General features: G+C 45.6%; 2 protein-coding genes across 3 annotated transcripts in view; both read left to right on the forward strand.

Annotated features, from left to right (window-relative positions):
* Nucleotides 1-20,051, forward strand: part of DOCK1 (dedicator of cytokinesis 1) — a 525,198-nt gene that overhangs the window by 56,990 nt on the left and 448,157 nt on the right. For both annotated transcript variants that reach the window (XM_068548757.1, XM_068548758.1), the window contains exons 3-8: nt 2,898-2,938; nt 6,890-6,945; nt 10,536-10,632; nt 13,394-13,542; nt 17,874-18,009; nt 19,227-19,384. In XM_068548757.1, the coding sequence (XP_068404858.1) occupies nt 2,898-2,938; nt 6,890-6,945; nt 10,536-10,632; nt 13,394-13,542; nt 17,874-18,009; nt 19,227-19,384 (637 nt within the window). The remainder of the gene's footprint in view (nt 1-2,897; nt 2,939-6,889; nt 6,946-10,535; nt 10,633-13,393; nt 13,543-17,873; nt 18,010-19,226; nt 19,385-20,051) is intronic.
* Nucleotides 14,071-14,232, forward strand: LOC137767823 (large ribosomal subunit protein eL39-like). The gene has a single exon (XM_068549081.1). It carries the CDS (start codon nt 14,071-14,073, stop codon nt 14,224-14,226), a length of 156 nt encoding a protein of 51 aa, XP_068405182.1. The 3' UTR covers nt 14,227-14,232.

A 20,051-nucleotide genomic window follows, 5' to 3' on the forward strand; every position in this document is an offset into this window, starting at 1 on the left:
ATAACAGATGCAGAAATTCTTGGGAAGGGAAACCCTAGGTCTTCTTTTTGCTTAGGAAGGCCATTAAAAAAGAAACCACCGTCTATTATCATAAAGTAAAATAAAAGAAAAAGACTCCTTATCTTTTTTATCCCGGTAGCTCAACTCTTTCTCCTCTCCCTTCTCCTGGAAAACCCTTCTGCTGTGTTTGAAGTGAATTTTTCTCATGGCCTGTACCGGTTGGTATGCATATATATATATATATATATTTTTTTTTAATAGATCTTTATTGGAGTATAATTGCTTCACAATACCGTGTTAGTTTCTGTTGCACAACAAAGCGAATCAGCCATATGCATACACATGTCCCCATATCCCCTCCCTCTTGAGCCTCCCTCCCACCCTCCCTATCCCACCCCTCTAGGTCATGTATATAAATGTGGTTGTAGCTCTCATTCTGTTTCCTTTTTTAAAAATATTTATTTATTTATTTTTGGCTACGTTGGGTCTTCGTTGCTGCGTACGGGCTTTCTCTAGTTGTGGCGTGCGGGGGCTACTCTTTGTTGTGGTGCGCGTGCTTCTCATTGCAGTGGCTTCTCTTGTTGTGGAGCACAGGCTCTGGGTGCACGGGCTTCAATAGTTGTGGCACGTGGGCTCAGTAGTTGTGGCGCACGGGCTTAGTTGCTCCGCGGCATGTGAGATCCTCCTGGACCAGGGCTCGAACCCGTGTCCCCTGCATTGGCAGGCGGATTCTTAACTGCTGCGCCACCAGGGAAGACCCTCATTCTGTTTCGTACCTTTTCACTCAGCGCTGTGCTCTAAGGCGCAGTCCTGTGGTGTGTATGTATTTAGTCCGTGGCCCTCACTGCTCTGGGTGCACCTGCATGTTTTACTAACCACCCCCCAGTTAGGGCACTCGTTCTGCCCGCCTAGATCACGCTGCCATGGGTCTCCTGTGTCTGCCCCGCTGCGTGTGGATGGGTATGTGGGATGTCTTTGGGGCGCGTGGCTGCTCGCGGGGTGTCGGGGTATGTACTCTGGATAAGTAGGGTCACGTTCACACTGGTTGTGAGGTCTCCACTCCCATCCTCAGTGCCAGGGGCTGCCTGAATCCTGCAGCCTTGAGATTTCCCTCCCTATAATAACCGTGCAGTAACATTATGTTTTAAATTTTCATTTATCTGATTATTAGTGTGAGCATCTCTTCATTCATGTGTAAGTCTTTTAGGTTCCTTCTTCTATACATTGTTTATAAACATTGCTTATTTTTGACTTGGTTTCTGTCTTCTTCTTGTCACTTTGAAGTATTTCCTTAGATGTTCTAGGACGTTCATCTCATGTCAGTTTCAGAAAAGGAAGGGCAAAGTAATACTGAAAATACGGGAAGGATAAAATAACAGGATAGCGGACAGTCCTTTACATTGAATACAGCCTTTTGAACAACTTACTACATTGACCTTCCATCTTTTTCCATTTCACTGTCTGTGAACACTGTCCTAGGTGGACGCTGATTCTGGCCTTGGCAGGTAGAAACCACCGAAGGAGACGGTGCATGGCTCTCAGGAGGTAATCCTCCAAATGTGCAGCAAAATCTAGACATTTTGTGTCTGCGGTGGCCCCTAATCAATCTGTGTAGCTCCCTTGTCAGGAAATGAAATGGGTTCATTGGTTGTATCTAGGTCTTAGCAAATCCTTTGCGAGGCTCCTAGCAATTTCCAGCTTCTTTTCTGAATGCTCAGAAAGCATCTGTTCATAATCCCTGGAGGATCTTAACCCCATCACTTTCTGGTTCCTCTCCACCTCTGGTTGTTAAATTATTTCTCTGTTAGAGGTGTGTGGTCATTGGTGCAATATAGGCCCGTTTTCAGTTTCTGGGCACCTTCGTTCATGTATCCCAGGTTTCCGAGGTTTGACTATTTTATACTGTATAAAATCCCAATACTTGGTTGTTCTCTGGGAGTTGACTCGACTGGCACTTTCCAAGTATCTCCGTCCTTTTGCTCCTGGGGGGCTGAGTTGGAATTTGTCTGAGCTTCTGATTTCCTTTTCTGGAGTGAGGTGGCCTAAAGCAGCTTCAGAGTGTTTGGGATAAGGGAAGATCCACCGACGTCCTGCCGCGGCGGAGTTGTTGGGAGGTGGGTGACCGGCCGTGGACCCCTGGGCACTGGCAGGGACGATTTCTGCCCTCAGTTGAAGCAGAGGGGACAAGGGTGTGGTCAGGTCCAGTCCGGCACTGAATGTCTCTTCCATTTGGCATTTAATTCCTGCCAACAGTGCTAGCACGTCTGTCTTCTGCTCTGTTTGCTTGTCCTCCCCACGTGAGGGAATGGGAACTTGAATGTAGGCCAGACCCCAAGGGGGTAGGCGGACCCGTATTCCTGGGCCCGGTGCTTCCTGTTGGGGGTCCAGTCTTTGCCACAGAAGCACTTTGTGCGATCGTGGCTGCTCCAGGGCAAAGCCCCCCTCCACCCCTTAGAGGGAGGAAGTCGGCTCTCAATAGGATTTCTGTTTTGCGGCAGCTCTTGATGATCTGAGGTTGCTGGTATGTGTACTTGGCAGTGACCCCACTCCAATGCACGCTCCAGGAGGCTGCCTAGGGCCAAAGGGTCAAGAGGACCACTCCTCCTCCTGGAGCTGTGCTTCTTCAGTTCTCATTGGCACCTTCGAGGCCACGTGCGGCAGATGGAGGTGAAAGAGCTGGAGGTCTGTGTGTGAAGGCCCCTGGCCAGGCTTCAAGCACGGTTTTGAGATGCTGTTTAGGAAACCCCATAGCATCTCTCCAAAGCCCTAGGATTCCTGAGTTCTGTTACAGGCTGACTTCCCTGGTTCTGCAAACAATGAGTTCTCGACAACGGGAAGGTGCTGTTAGGACGCTGTGACGTCTCCTTGTACTAACTTTCACTTTTGTGTTTGTTTAGGGTGGTACAGAGGCTACACCTTAAGGAAAAAGTCGAAGAAGGTAAGTCCTTCTTGTTATTAAACACAGTGCATGTCCCTTCGTAAATCACAACAGGCGAGGAAATAAATTCTGTCTCATGGTGCCTAAGGGTTGTCCTTATATATCTCTTTCTCTGAATTAAAAAAATACATGAGTTGAAATGTGGGCTACCCTGAATTGTTTTCTTTAAAACATTTTTTTAATTAAAAAAATTTTTATTTTGTTAATTGAAGTATAATTGATTATCAATGTTGTGTTAGTTTCAGGTGTACAGCAAAGTGATTCAGTTATACATATACATATATCCATTTTTTTTCAGATTCTTCTCCCATACAGGTTATTACCAAATATTGAGTAGAGTTCCCTGTGCTATACAGTAGGTCCTTGTTAGTTATCTATTTTATATATAGTAGTGTGTATATGTTAACCCCAAACTTCTAATTTATCACTTCCCTTCCCGAATTGTTTTCTTCTGAACAACATATGTACGTAGAAATTGCAATTTCATTTCTATGAGTGAATGGCTGGGCTGTGGGGTGATGTTGACCTGTTGTCATGAGAGGTGGACTCTTCTTTTCCTGGTAGAATTCTGCATCCTGTTTAAGCACAGGATGTGTAAGAGAATGATCTGGGTATAATGACTTAAGAAAAAAAGTACTGCTCATGATTTTCAATCTTGCATTATTCTTGATGATAAATTAGCAGATTTGCAGAGCTCATGCTTGCTTTTTCCCCTCTTGCTTATAACTATTTTTATGCTACTTACGTCGCTGGCAAAAGAAAGAGGTTCTGCCTTCCAGGGCAGTTTGCATGCGTGGTTGTTTGAATTTCTGAAGCTAAGATGTGCAATTACATTGCGGTGGACAGTCCCGTACACAGTTCTGTTGTGGCTTTTCCATTCTCGGCTTCATAAAATCTAATGATGGCTCTTCCATTTCATTCTATGATTCTGAAGTACTGTCCATTCTAAGCTGTGGTTTGGCTGTCCACGTTACCTTATAAAAGCTAATTATACTTGACAGATGGTTCATTTTACTTCTGTTTCTTAGCTTGGCCTCTCATTATCTACTTATTGGGCTGGGCTCCTCTTGTGGTCCTGAGCCTATAGCTAAGGCTGCTGAAGTCCAGCTGTTCAAGCACAGGGCCTTCTCGATCTGCTTTCCCCAGACGCCCTGCTACCAGCCTGTGCCAGACAGGTGAGAGCTGTCCATCCTCTGGTCTCAGTCACCTTGGAGGCATGCAGGCTGAGCTTCACGGCAGCCTTTCTCTGGCATAGTCTGTCCTAATGTGAGAGGTGCTATTAGGGATACCTGGTGAGCCAGATCTGCAAATGGGAGCCGGGACCTCCCACCCTCGCCCTGCCAAGCTCAGACTGGGCTATGAGTCTCTACACATCCAATGACCTGGAGCCTTGAGCTTTGAACAAGGTAGATTCCAACCAGGCGGCTGGTGGAATAGATTTCTCCAGGGAAAGTTCTATTTTCACCTTAATTATCTCTTCCATAATTTGGGATTAGCAGATGCAAACTGTTACATATAAGATGGATAAACTACAAGGTCCTATTGTATAACACAGGGAACTATATTCAATATCCTGTGATAAACCGTCATGGAAAAGAATATGAAAAAGAATGTGTGTGTGTGTGTGTGTGTGTGTGTATGTGTATATATATATATATATATTTAACTGAGTCACTTTGGTATACAGCAGAAATTAACACAACATTGTAAATCAACTATACTTCAATTAAAAAAAAAAAAAGAATGTATTCCTGCAGATGAAAACCTGAGGTTCATGTGAGAAAGCCACAATTGAGGACTTTATTAATAAAGAGATTAGGATCATGGACCATCCCCCCTCCCCAGTGACAAAGCTGCAACTTCATGTGCTAGGTGCATCCCAGGGAAGCTGTTCACTTTTCTTTGATGTTTGGTATTTGGTGTCTGGTACCACCTTCCCAGTCGGGGATCTCTCCCAACTCCCCATGCCTGTGTGAGCCCTAATCCTTCCTACCCTGTACCACAGGGCCCTGACTTTACAGCTCATAGAGCTGGGTAGGGGCATATTTATTTTTCCACCTAAAATCTTCATTAGCAGATGAGGAAATTGAAGCCTTAAAAAGGTCGTGATTTTGCATCAGCACCCCTGCCCCAGGCAGTAGCAGAGAAGGGACTTGGCTCCTAGTAAATGACTCTGTGTTCTGGAAGCATCCTTTTATCGGTATTCACAAATGAGCAATAGATCTGGGCTGGTCCTGACCGCCCCAGCTGGAGAAGTTGCTCATTTCAGGCTTCCCTGGTGGCGCAGTGGTTGAGAATCCGTCTGCCAATGCAGGGGACACGGGTTCGAGCCCTGGTCTGGGAAGATTCCACATGCCGCGGAGCAACTAAGCCCGTGCGCCACAACTACTAAGCCTGTGCTCTAGAGCCCGTGAGTCACAACTACTGAGCCCTCGTGCCACAACTACTGAAGCCCACGTGCCTAGAGCCCATGCTCCACAAGAAGAGAAGCCACTGCAATGGGAAGCCCGCGCACTGCTACGAAGAGTAGCCCCCGCTCGCCGCAACTAGAGAAAGCCCACGTGCAGCAACGAAGACCCAATGCAGCCAAAAATAAAATGAATTAAAAAAAAAAAAGTCGCTTATTCAAGCCTCCAGATGTGTCCAGCCTCATTTCTTTCACTGTCCCTTCTGTGGCCTCATGATTCTCGAGAGCAGGTTTACTGAGACTGAGGGACATCTCTGTCCGTGGACGTGGGCAGGGGGCGAGACTGGCTTATTTGTAGATGTGTCCGTCCCGTCGTCCCTCCCCGCCCCGTGCTCACCTGTTGACATCAAATGTGCACCGTCCTGGGATCTGGAGGTGTCCTAGCATCGGGCCCCCGCTGTCCTCTTTGGTGCTCAGCCTCTTGTCTTTCTGCCTGACTCCTTCCCTCTCTGTGATAATTCTTCTTTACATGAAATGCGGCCACTTCCCTGGCAGGCAGGAGGAGTCTGAACCAGTGGTGCCCATGCCCCCTTCCCAAGCAGGATTAGTAGGGTGGTTTCTGGATTTCCTGTGGAAATCCTTTGGGGCCAGATGCCAGGGAAACCTAGTCGGAAGCTCCTGTTCCCACAGCAGGTGCCCGAAGCCACCAGGGCCACCGATTGGCTTTTTTGCTGCGTGCATGACATCTCACGTGGGAAGCCGCAACCTGTTTGCGTTGCTTCGTTGCAAGATCTCAGGGCCTGGTGCCCCACTGCTTGCCCTCCAGGAAGGGAGGTAGTGTCCTTGCTCAGGAAGCAGGACCAAAACTCTTGGTAAAGCTCCTGGCACTTCGCCTGACACTGACCGTCCTCTTGGGGAACTGTCTCCCTCGGAACTGTCTGTTGGGCCCCTGTGTGCCGAGCACTGTCTTCATGTAACCTGGTGCGCTCCCCCTAGGAGTCTGGCGGTTTGGGCGAAATGCACCCAGTTTCTCTATTTTATCTGACGGCCCCTCTGGAGATTGTTGAGAAAGTCTCCTTGGGTCAGGAAAGCAGTCAGTGCATATGTGATGATCAACGGTATAAACTAACTTTTGATGACAATTTTAGTATTTCGAAAGGAAGAACTGTCAGAAGCCATTGTCAGAAATTGTTTTTAGGCATCATTTGGCTGTGGATCTGCCTGTGTTGAGGTCAGCAGTAAAAACGAGGTGTGACCCATGGAGAAGACACAGCAAAGTCCCTGTGGGATTTTTTTCTTCGCAAACAGATTGCGTCTGTTTTCTTCTAAGACATCTGCAGCCTCTTTGAAACACAAGCGGACTGAGTTGCCATCTTTTACACTTCTTTGTTTTCTGTGCTATGTCCTGTATGAGACTTAGCATTAGGCTTGCAGATTTAATAGTGATCCAGCCATCCCCACCTCCATTTTGGGGGGGCAGTCGTTTGATTTGCAATCAGTACTCATATTAATAATAAAACCTACTGTCTTTTTTCCTCCCAAAGGGTATATTTCCTGCTTCATATATTCATCTTAAAGAAGCCATAGTTGAAGGAAAAGGGTGAGTCTCGTCTTGATATTTAAATGAAGTCATGCAGTGATTGTATTTGGCCTGAGGCTCTTTGCAGGGCGATGTTGGGGGTTGGACAATGGGTGCCATTGACCCTGATGTGACAGGAGTTTGGGGAGAGAAGGGAAACTTCTGCTCTAGGGCTGTCCATAACACGGCTTTGAGCCTTTACACAGTCTTAAGTTAAGTCAGCGTCGGAACTGCAGTCAACCTCCTTGAACCTGATGTGGATTTGGAAAGCTTCCTAGTTCTTCCTCTGTGAGCCACTCTATTAGGCAAAGGCTGCACGGCCCCCCAGCTCTGAATCCATTTTTCCGGAAGACTTTGCAGGCTGTGACGCAAATGGAGTTGAGGGTGAAGCAACAGTTGTTAAATTGGGGCGTGTGTGAATTTACATGTTGCCTAATGCTGATGTATGTTTCCTAGAGGTCATAAAACTGATGTATAAGATCTTTAAAAGGACATTTGTAGAACAGAAACCCATTAGGCAGGAATGGCAAATGAATAGCCAGGTGTGAACTTGGAGGAAGGAACATTAAGATGGTTTCCTTTTTTGTCTCTGCTACATCTTCACACTCAGTTAAATATGTAAATGATAAAATTACTAATCATATGATTACTGCATAATGACATCTCTGCGGCTGATTACAAAATTGCCTTTCCAAGCAGTGTACTTTTAACATACAAAAAGGACTAGGTCGGGCTCTGTAGTTCCATGATGCATGATTAAAACGAAGAAAATAATTTAGAGGCATAAATGTGATGACCTGTAATAGGGTCCTTTTTTCTACAGATAAAATGTTTTGTATGTACAGTTTCAAAGGGAAGTAAAAAGAGGAAAGTTGTGAAACTTTCATCCTCCTGTGGAAATAGTTGAATAAAGTGTGCTTTTTGTGTATTTTACATCAGTCTGTATCGGGATCAGTCTGGACATCAGACTGTACAGGAATTATTTTTTTAAAAAGCACTTTGATGTATACAAATGAGTATATGTAAAATGTAATTATGAAGCATAATAGTGAAGGGCACAAGGGATTGTGTGGATTCTTGGTAAGTGGAGTCACCCCCTTACAGCCAGATGGACAGGCAGACAGACACTTTTGTTCCTGTCACTGCGTTAGTGTCACATGCCCCAGTGTGAGCAAACGACTGGGGCACCGGTGAAACCAGCCGTCTAGAAAGTTCTCTGCCGATGTTCCAGGGCTCCTGTGATTGCTGTTACCGATACCTGCCCTAACCGTCCCTCAGCTGCTCCCACCCAAACCTGCCTGCTTCCTGCCTCCCTCCTGGCAAAGAACCTCCTGCCTTCAGACTTGACCGGTGGTCTCACTCCGTACTTGCCTCCGGATACCGTGGGCATCACCTTCCCTTTCTTCTCCTGGTCCTTCCTCCTTTCCAGTGCCGGCCACTCTTCATCCTGCCCCTGCCTGTCTCCTTGCTGTCCAAGTTCATCATCCTGTCTCTCCTGCAGGCTTTCTCTCCTCTCTGTACACCGGCCTTCCTTCACACTCAGACACCCCAGATCGTGGCTATGTTGCGGCTGCCACCGATCCTGTACCTTTAGCCTCATGACCAAGGCAATTCCCGTTTGTCCCCTCCCCCGACACTGACATGGTTACCACACCTCCTAATCCCCGACGCCAGTGTCTTCTTAGCCCTCCTCTCTGGAGCTTGTCTGTCGCATCTGACACTGGCGGGCGTCCGCTGCACTCCGCTCCTGTGGGTTCTGAGGCTTCCCTGCCCTGCTTCACCCCTGCCTGCCCCTCTCAAGGCACCCTCCTTACCTTCTGGTTCTTTGTTGCCCTCTCTGTGGGGAACACTTGGATGGGGACCTCTGACCCTGACTTGTCCCAGGACATCTGCTTCAGTCATGCACAGCCAAGGAGCTCATATGAATCACCACCTGTGACAGGCGCTGTTGGGTTTGTTTACTGCTGGCCCCCAGCAGGTAGCCGGGTGGTTACAGAGGTGACAGCACAGCTGCATCAAATACCTTAGAGCCAGCTGGCACTTAGTCCAAGGGACAGATCAGGCCAGTTCAGGAAAGAAGGTGAGAAGGATCCAGAGCCGAGCCCAGGGTCCACCGTGTGCAGTGAGGCCCTCTGCCCGTGGGGAAAGCGGGGTCTCATTGAGTTCCAGGTGTCTCCTAGCCAGTGGGAAGAGCCCAGTGGACCCAGCGTGAAACTCAGGCTCTGTGACATGAATGCAGCCCAATTACTGGCGAGTGTCCTCGCGCTGTGAGTAGAGAAGCTCGCCCTGGAGGCTTTGCAAGGATGACATCACAGAGTCATGTGACGTCAACCACATTTTCATCAACATCCCTACTGGGGAACTCGGTGACAGAGGTGGTAGGGCTGTTGTAACCGTCACGTCCTGTGATGGACCCTGATGATGTCCCATCAAAGGGTAATCCCTAACAGCGCTTTTGTGTGGGGTGGTCCCGCAGGCAGCCCTCCGCGGGCTACTCCCGCTGGTCCCTGCTACTCCCGCTGGTGCACGTGGCCAGACCTCTCTGGAGGGACTGGCCCTCTCTCAGGAACTCCAGTGTTTCTTCCTTGGGGAGCACCCCCCCATCAGTGAGTCATCGCAGCCCTGAACCCCGATTGTGAGCTGCAGTCAGGGTCCTGCCCACAGGTCTGGCAGCCCTGAACCCCGATTGTGAGCTGCAGTCAGGGTCCTGCCCACAGGTCTGGCAGCCCTGAACCCCGATTGTGAGCTGCAGTCAGGGTCCTGCCCATGGGTCTGGGCTCCAGGCAGTTGAAGATAGGTAGGTGGGACCTATTTCAGTGCCCCCTGGACACTTCATGTTGATGGGAGTCTTGTCTGCTCAGGACCTGTAGGCCCAGGTGGTCTAACTTCACAAGCCACCAAATTCAGTCTCTGACCCGGTCCCAAATATCAATATTATGAGTCCTACTTAGCGCAATGCCTGACGCAGAGCACATGACCAGAAAACAATGGTTGATCTAATAAAAACCAGTGCACAAATATTGATAGATCATGAGCCAAGAATAAGTCAAGGGTTAACCTTCTGGGGTGGAGAGAAAAGGGAAAGAGGATAATCAGAATTTGGGGATCAGGGCACCTGTGGACACTTGAAAGCTGTAACCTCGCTCATATTTCGCAAGGATAACTGCTTCATGTATGTTATCATATAATGAGTTTTAGGCTTGATGGAAATGTAAAAAATCGTCTTATCCCAAACCTGCATTTTAATGCCACGCAGACTGGTGGTAATTTATGGCATCTATAAAATAGATGGGTACACATATGATGAATATACTTTCCACTTCTCAGACGTTGATGTTCTGATGGGATGTTACTTGCCTCCTTCATGTTACCTTGACATATGAGGTAGATGGCTTACACGGAAGATGATGTACCAGCATTCTCAGACTCTGTACAGAAATTACTTGTCATTCTTAGAGATGTATGTATTCCTTTGTGGGCACAGTCTTATTTGTATACTGTCTCTCCATTTGCTTAAATATTGCACACTGTGGCCTAGATTTGGAATTTACAAGGTACCCCTGGTTTAACGAAGCCATGACCGTCTCTGTCCTTTCCTCCATCCTTCCCAGGCAACATGAAACGGTCATCCCAGGCGACCTCCCGCTCATACAGGAAGTCACCACAACACTGAGAGAGTGGTCCACCATCTGGAGGCAGCTCTACGTGGTGAGAAAATGGGATTTTGAATCGGAGCTTAGCAATAGAGAATGGTCTTTTTGGACCCTGCTGAACCAACAGGATGGTTTTCCTTTTTCCGGGAACCTCAAAAGCAGAGCTTGTGGGAGCGGGTCATACTTAGCAGCCTGGCCCAGTATTCTGCCCACCCTCAGGGACCACGTGCCCTTCCACCTGCTTTGTGTTGGAGTGTAGCCGTGCTCACTGCAGGGAAGTGGCTGTCAAGGAAGGGGGCATGGGTTTCACCTTTCCTTGTGTTGGAAAGGGAAATGGGCTGCTTGCAGGCTTTGGAAGACAGGCTGAGGCAACCTGCGCTGGGGTTCCCTCAAAGTTTGTATGTGAGTATGAAAGCGAAAATCTGCTTCTAAACTGTCGTAGATGCTTCTTTATGGATGCAGTAGAGAGGGATGACTATCTTTGACATTGTTTGCATGTAGATAATGCCTCTTTCATTTGAGAAAAATGACATAGTCTTCTAGACCTAAGCGTGTCTGTTGCACAGGGAGGGAAATAGTTTACTTTCTGGCTTCGTGTGCGATGTCCAGTTCTCCTGATGACGGAAGAAGCCTTATTAATGCGGCGAGTTTGGAGCCCTGACATCTTCCATTTCGTATTCCCCGGGGCATTTCTTTGCACATAAATTCATATTTGCAGAAGAATACCTTTGGTTAAGCCTGTATTTCTCTTCAGAGTCTTGATTTCTCATCTGCTAATGTTGTCAGCACAAAGCCTGGACTCTGGAGGGAAGGCCGTGCTTCAATTTCTCGGGAACAGAAAACTTCCCAGTGTCCCACAGCTGCTCTCCAGGCAGCCTTGTTGCTCTTGATTATACAGTGGTTTCCTATAAATGCACAGTAATAAGCAGTTGCAGTAATTGTTCATCAAATGTTCTCAAAAACCTAAAAGCGTAAAGTTAGCCGTGAATGTTTTGTGTAAATCTGAGCAATTTTGGAGTCGGTGTTTCATGTTAGCAATTTTTAAACAAAAATGCAGCAGCAAAACAAACAGGAGTTGATACTGACAAATACGTTAGTGGACACGGTTTTAGCCGTGCGACCCCGGAACAGGCATTCCTAACTATCACCTTGGTTTCCTTTTAAAACATTTACATTTGCCTCTTAGGGATTTACATTGCTAGATTTGTGCAAAGCTAAACAACAGTGCTTATTTTATATATATATTATATATATATAGCTCATAAATATTTTTTTTCCGCTCTGCTCTGTGGCTGTAGACAAGTTAGGAAAATATTAAGGATTTTAGATATTTGGTAATGCTTTATAAAACTGGACAAGGAGAATTAATAAGATGGAAACAAACAATTTTAGAATAAACCATTGATTTTGATTATTTAGTTTTCATTTAAGAAATTCAGATTATGGGAATTCCTTGGTCGTCCAGTGGTTGGTTAGGACTCAGTGCTTTCACTGCTGTGGGCCCGGGTTCGATCCCTGGTTGGGGAACTAAGATTCTGCAAGCCTTGTGGCGTGGTCAAAAAAAAAAAAAATAGAAAGAAATTAAGATTAGGATGATACTAAGGAAAAAAGCTCATGGGATGGAAGATAATCTGTTAGGGCATGATAGGATGGGTAAGTGGTGGGGATCTTAGAAATTCCTAGAAAGGATGTCAAATATAGAAATAGTGGGGGTGAGAGATGCAGCTATGTAGAGGAGAAGTTATTCTAAAATGTAGCAATGACCACATTTTAATTTTTTATAGGCACCATGCCATGTAGAATTTTATCAAGTTAGGTTTCACCTAGATTTTTTTTCATGGAAATAACCACAGGATTCTTTTTCCTTTGGGTAATTCCACATTTTCTTGATGAATTGTACTCTTTGCGGTGCGCGGGCTTCTCATTGCGGTGGCTTCTCTTGTTGCGGAGTGCAGGCTCCAGGGGCGCGGGCTTCAGTAGCTGTGGCTCGCGGGCTCTAGAGCGCAGGCTCAGTAGTTGTGGCGCACGGGCTTAGTTGCTCCGCGGCATGTGGGATCTTCCCGGACCAGGGCTCGAACCCGTGTCCCCTGCCTTGGCAGGTGGATTCTTAACCACTGTGCCACCAGGGAAGTCCCTCTTGATGAATTGTACTCTTGCTGTTGCAAAACTGTTGCTTTTCTTTGTGCCATCAAACCCCTTGGAATATGTAGAAAAGTGATAAGAGGTATGAATTTTGTATCTTGTTTGTGCTTCCCTTTTGGCGTAAACGCACCGAGAGCTTGTAGATTCAGATTTTGCCTTTTGCAGAAGCCTCTCTGCACATGCCAAATGCACCACAGTCACCAGAAGAGCCCAGAGCCACATTCTCTTGTAGCTCAGCTGACAGGCAGGCCTCAGGGTTGAGTTTCTCTGTGTGCTGAGAATTTTTGGGGGAGAAGGTATTCTGAAGTCTCAGTAGGCAAGATCTGTAGGCTGGGCACTTCCTCAGGGAGCTACAAGGGTTGCCCATTCATGGGCCAGATTCTAGAAGCTCCCGTGCTGGCTTTGAGGCTCCATGTCCAGATCCTGCCCTGGTCCACTCTGGTTGGCTGGAATATGCAAGATCGTGCATTGTCTTTTATTCTTTTAATCTTTTCGTGTGTGATGGGAACCAAATTCTATCTAACGTGTTCAGTTCCATGCTAAAAACATCTTTAATTTGAAATTAATTGAACACCATCATATAAAGCACAGACATGTCTATTTGAGAAAAAGAGAAATCCACAATGCTCTTTTAAATCAAGAACTTAACACTTGGATTTTCCCCCCTCGTCTAGCAAGATAACAGGGAGATGTTTCGAAACGTTCGGCACATGATCTACGACCTTATTGAGTGGCGATCTCAAATTCTTTCTGGAACTCTGCCACAGGATGAGCTCAAAGAACTGAAGAAGAAAGTCACTGCCAAAATTGATTATGGAAACAGGTTTGTTTATTTGAAAGATGATTTCATGCTTAAATTATCCAATATAATAGCATCCGCATAAACCTTGAGGAGAATATAATCCTATGTTACGATAAAACAAAATTTCTAACATCAAAATAATGGCACGGGTTTCATTTTTAAAAGGATGAGCTATGTTCTCTCGGATCCTGAAGATCAGGAGTTTTCCGAGTCATTGTTGAAAAGTATTCTTTTCAAGAAGATGGGCCTGGGGTAACCTGTCATTGTCACTCTTCCAGAGGGGACCGCACAGTGATTCCCCTGATGCGGAACTTTTCCTTTCTGCTGACAGTATTTGACCTTGAGTCCAGACATGGGGGTACTTTGTGTAGTAACAAGCACCAGGTTTCTTTCTGTGCAATCCTGTGTTCTGAAAGTTGGAAGGGGCATCGAAGGGCACCTTAAAACTTGTCACCAGTGTAGGGACGCCAGATTTGATGAACAAAAATACAGCCAGCTGGTCTCTTCTCTTCTCCGTCATCCTATGTGTGGTTGAATTTGCTCCTTGCCATGTCTTCTCACAAGACTTTCAGGATCAAGCGATTCCTGGCCAAGGAACAAAAGGAGAATTGTCCTATTCCCCAGTGGATTCGAATGAAAACTGGTAATAAAATCAGGTACAATTCCAAGAGAAGACATTGGAGAAGAACCAAGCTGGGTCTATAAGGAGCGTCGCATGAGGTGGCACACATTTATGCTGGGTCCAGATCACTTCCATCTTACCATATCTCTCTGAGACCATCACTACTATCTGAACAGCCGGATGTGTTTTATTTTTGTGTCAGTTTTTCTGCACTAGTGCTTTGGCTTAATAATAAATATGTGAGACCTTTTGTTGGAAAAAAAATACAGCCAGCTAAATTTGCATTTTCAATATAAACAACACATAATTGTTTTACAGGAGCATGTGTCACGCAAAAGTTCCCATTTACAGCAGGGCGCCGCCCAGCTCTGCTTGAATGCCTTTAACAGTGGTGCACTCACTCTCCCACAGAGATGCGTGTTCTAGTGTGGGCGTGCATTTCTCATGCACAGGCATCCCAGTTCTCCCAGGTCCTGTAACCAGAATGAGGCCACGCCCTTTTCTACCGGAAAGCTATTTGACTGTTCATATAATGTCAGAGCTGCAAGAAGCCTTAAAAAGTATCTGGTCACAGGACCCCCCCACATGCTGGTCTATATCAGAATCACTTGGAAAGCTTTCAAAATATAGAATCCTGGGAACCACTCCTTAAGATCCTGATTGCTGATGTCTGGAATGCTGGCTAGAAATCCCAGTCTTTAAAAACAGACTTGCACTGTGATGGACAGGAGATTGGGAAACTCCTGGTTTAGTCCGACCTCCTCATTTTACACATTAGGACATAAAGCTCAGAAAATAGCTCCATTCAGCTGAAGGGAACCCTGGAAAAACTAAAAAAGTGTTTTGTAAAATCAGAATGATAACAGTTTTGTTTTCTGGTAATTCAGGCTTTCAAGCGTGAAAAGGTTTTAAAAGCTGCATTATTAGTAAGATGTAATGTTTGGATTAGAAAAGGCTACAGGAGAAGGCTTTTTAATTTTTTTTCCCCCAGAAAGCCAGAGATTTCTGGGTATAGGATATTAGATATTGCTGCAGTGAAACCCATTTCAAGACCACCTGCCTAAAAAACCAAACTTTTGGAGCTTTGATTTTATTTTCTCTTGGAGTATCATATTTTGAACTTATGTCCAGAAACCACCTGCTTAATTTGGCCACGGGAAGCTAAAATACATTATGTCATGGAACAATCTAGTTAAGAAAGGAAGTATTTCCAAACGTAATTTACTACTTTGATAGGAAATGCAGTCCTTAACAAGATAGGTTTTTGCCCAAGGAACTCAGATCTACTCCGTAACTCCTCTAAAGCCCAATACTCTGTGCGTATCTTTTTAGTTCCTTCTTCAGAAAACAAAATAGTAGAAAATAAAATCACTGTGTTGAAAGTTGGATTTTAAAATGGTTTCTGGGAGACATTTGAGAATGTGATTAAGGTCATGGACCATCTCTCTAGGAAAATGCACATACATAACACATACACATACACACACACACAATTTTGCATGTAATTTCAGGGGGTACCCCCCCCCCCCGGGGGTGCTTTGGGCTTCCACGGATTTAGTTTCTAATGGTGTTAGAGCCCCTTGCTCTGCTGCAGTGTACCTTCACATGGAGGCTCAGTCTGGATTCAGAACCACCGGAACACCAGCTGCTGAGAACAGTGCATGGAGTGGTTGGTGTGAAGATCCCTGAGAGACTGCTTCCTGTGGCAGTTCCCACGTGGCATTCTGGAAGGAGCATGGGCTCTGCCATGAGAGGGTTCCGGCTCAGAATCCAGGCCCGGGGGTCTTTTAGATGTTTCTCTGAGCCTAGGTTTCCTCCTTTGTGAAATGGTCTGACCATCTGTACTGGCAGGCCTGAGGTACATGGCAGGATGTACACAGCAGGCTGGAGCACGGCCAGAGCCTCTGCTTCTCAGGGAGCCTGATTCTGTGTGGCCTGCAGGACCTTCTGGCGAGTCCTCCCAAAGCCAGATGCTTTGTAGTTCTGCCCACACCAACACTGGCGCTGCCCACACCAGAACAGGAACCCCTACCCACCCTAAACAGCAGTGACCCTGCCCATGCCAGCCCTGGCCCTGCCCACATCAGAACGGATCCCACTTCATTAGCATTTGCTCTGCCCACATCAGAAGGGATCCCACTTCATTAGCATTGACCCCACCCACATCAGAATGGATCCCACTTCATTAGCATTGACTCCACCCACACCAGCACTGGCTCCTCCCAGGGGACGAGCAGTAATATTTAAGAGGGAGGGGCTTTACCAAATTGGTGAATCTTGTTACAAAGACAGCTAATAAGAGCATAAAAGGTTTATTTCCTGTACCTCTTGAAACCCGTCAGAATCATTACAACCACTAAGGTTCTTTTCATGCAAAGGGAAAAGCCTCTATTTGTTTAAAAGCCTGTTGACCCTCTTGCTGCCAAGAGGCCCAGTTGGTCTTGTTTCACCATCAGTGAGTTTGCTCAGTAGATATATTAACAGGACAAAATGAGGTTTTTGTGGTTGCCTTCCACAAATAGTGCAGTGGTCCAGCACAACCCACAGAACTAAACCTGCTTGACACGTTATCAGGCTCATTCACGCGTAGCTTTAAGATGTGTGACCTTCGGAGAAGTCAGAGATTAGTTCATCTAAATGGAAGTTTTACTGCCAAGTCAACTTTCCTCTTCAACTTGTAACTGTTAAACATATTCTCTAATTGAAATTTATCTTCATTTCAAAAGATGTTTTCCTTTGTTGTATGGTTAAAAAAAATAAAAGTGTCCTGCTTCTATAGACTTGTTAAGAGGAGGAGGAAAAATCCCAAAGGCAAAGTATAAGGCATCTGTGGTTAAGACCCTCATGTCTTATTAAAAGGACACCAGAACACACCACCGTAGCACAGCTCTTGGTTTCTTTCTTTATATAATTGCCTTTGTTTATTCTTTAAATAAACATTGTGGTAAAAATCACCCAACTATTTCCTTGGATTTGGGGAAATGGAGAGAACATTGCCAAAAAACATTTCCAGATATAGACGGACAGGTTTATTAGTCAGATGCTGCCTGTGTTTTAAGTTGGCTACTCCATTTAGCCATCTGGCCAGAAAGTTGCTTAACATTACTGTGGATGACTTCCATATGTTCTATGTCGAAACAGTAGAACGTCTTTATCGAAAATCTTCTGTTGGTCTAATTAAGGGATTAGAACTGACTCTAGGTAGAAGGAAAGTAGTGCAGTGGAACCTGCCAGAGACAGTGGTGAGGAAATGGAGCGGTGGGTGTGCCTCTGCTCCAGCTTTTCCTCCCTCTCACCTCTCCCCAGCCACCAGCTGTATATATTTGGGCATACTGGTGGGCACGTGACTGTATATACGTACACGTACACACGCAAATTTATATACACACATACGCCGCAGTATATACATGGCATGTGTGTGCTTTAAACTGTCCATACGGTTCACGTGGTAATTAGCAACATACCTTTCATTTGGACTTTGTAGATCTGTAAGACAAAGCCACTATGGCAATGGAAGTAAAAACTGAATAAGTTTTTTTTTTTTTTTTTTTTTTAACTCCAAGGGTATACATTTTAAGTTAAAGGCAGTGACCTTGCAGAACTGTGTTTCCTAATGTTGTGTGGATGACCCCGACTTTCCGTGATGCTTTCTGCTCAGTTGCTGGGACTGAAGTTTGTTAGAGAATTCAAAGCCCTTGGGTTGTGAAGTTCTGAATTCTTGTTGTTCTAGGATCCTTGATTTGGACTTGGTCGTGAGAGATGAAGATGGGAACATTCTGGATCCAGAACTAACTAGCACGATTAGTCTTTTCAGAGCTCACGAAGTAGCTTCTAAACAAGTGGAGGAAAGATTACAAGAAGAAAAGGTAAGTTCACTTCTCTGTAATATGCCATTTACATATGGAGCACATTTTCTCAGCAGCAGTTTACTACATTAGTAAAACATCACCAGTGATGCCCATCGTGTGCACTGAAAAGGACCTGAAAAGGCACAGCTACACAGTATATTTCATACAACAAGGGGTGGAATGGAGCCCAGCGTCAAAACATGCTGCTGATGACCTGAAAGCATTTCATCCCTTGAGGGGGGTGCTTCAGCTCAGGGGGCAGGATTTTAATGACATTGGCTTTGTGGTCTTAGCTCATGGGAAACAATACTCGATTCTGTGTTTCCTCTTTGATAGGAGTAGGAGAGTGACATACCTAAGCTCAATGATCTTATTTGCAAAGCAGAAATAGAGACACAGATGTAGAGAACAAATGTATGGATACCGAGGGGGAACGGGGGGTGGGAAGAACTGGGAGATTGGGATTGACACAATACACTATAGATACTACGTATAAAATAGACAACTAATGAGAACATACTGTAGAGCACAGGGAACTCTACTTAATGCACTGTGGTGACCTAAGTGGGAAGGAAATCCAAAAAAGTGGGGATATATGTATCTGTAAGGCTGATTCATTTTGCTGTACAGTAGAAACTAACACAACATTGTGAAGCAACTATACTCCAATAAGAATTAATTAAAAAAAATAAGCTCAGTGAGGGCAGGGAACACGTATCTTATTGATCTTTTTCATCTTCCATGGCCTTTAATGGTATCTTGTATGTAGTTGATACTGAGAACTCGATTGCCTGATGGAGCCATCCATCCATTCAGCAACTGTTGAGCACCTACTCTGTGCCAGGTCACTGAGGCCATAATGATGAATAACAGAGATGTCCTCGGAGGGTTTGATCTAATGGGAGAACCAAAAAGTAAACAAGCAGCTCCACATGTAGTCTCCATTCTGATTCATTGACTGGGCCCCTAAATGTTTTGTATCTGAAGAAAATACTCAGTGTAAGCTGCTGTGGGACTGGGACCATCGCACAGGGCGCTGTTATTTTCAGTTGGATGCGTGCCTGTGATGAGAGTGTCAGGTGAGGACAAGGAAGACACTGCGTGAAGGGCTCTGCTGTGTTATTGCAGCTACTTTCACATGGTTTTCTGTTCTGTAGGGAATGAACAAAGCAAGCGGTAGCCAGGAGTGTTGCTCTTGTCGACTTTCTGTTGCATTGTTTTATTTCCACTGACAGTCTCAGAAGCAGAACATAGACATTAACAGGCAAGCCAAGTTTGCTGCCACCCCTTCTCTGGCCTTGTTTGTCAACCTCAAAAACGTGGTGTGTAAAATCGGAGAAGATGCTGAAGTGCTCATGTCTCTGTATGACCCTGTGGAGTCCAAGTTCATCAGGTCAGTGACATTCCCTGGCTGCTGTCTTTCCTCTTTGGTTACTGTTGGGAAGATGGCCTCAGGACCCCCCCACAAAGTCTTGCTCTTGCAGGGAGCCCTAGGGGTGATCAGCTGGCCAGACTTCCCCCGGGTAGCTGAACTCTGCGTCAGGGTCAGCTTTCCTGCGCGTACGTGGATATTTGATGGTAAAGCTGTAGTCTTGTAATGCTATAAGGACCTGGCAACTACAGATTGAAGTCATGCTTCCTATGTTGTCTTTAGAGGATGTTTTGTTTGTTGACCACCCCCCCCAGCCCCACCCAATATATTGCTCTTGTCTTAATCTTGCTTTTTCGAGCTTTGGTTCTCTGTGAATGTCATTTCTGGACTTTTGACCTACTGTTATTTCTCCAAGATGGTTGGCTGGGATACAGTGTCTAGAACGGTGCCTGCTATGGAAAGTCTCTCAAAAAATGTTTGTTCAATAAAATATTGTAAATCCCATCTCTGCCATGTCTGTCCTTTCTCACGTGCTCTCTTTCTCAGTTCTTGTTTTTGTTCCTCAGTATAACTTTCTCTTTGTCCAGAGGGAAAAAGTATGGTTTAAACTGTGTGTGTGTGTGTGTGTGTATGTGTGTGTTTTAAAAGTCTAGAATCTTCACTCGTATTATTGAAAATTTTAAAACTT

This window comes from Eschrichtius robustus, chromosome 7, assembly GCF_028021215.1.
Source record: "Eschrichtius robustus isolate mEscRob2 chromosome 7, mEscRob2.pri, whole genome shotgun sequence".
Taxonomy (NCBI): Eukaryota; Metazoa; Chordata; class Mammalia; order Artiodactyla; family Eschrichtiidae; genus Eschrichtius; species Eschrichtius robustus.

Coding starts and splice junctions, on each gene's coding strand:
- LOC137767823 (XM_068549081.1), top strand. CDS start 14,071: ATGTCTTCTCACAAGACTTTCAGGATCAAGCGATTCCTGGCCAAGGAA.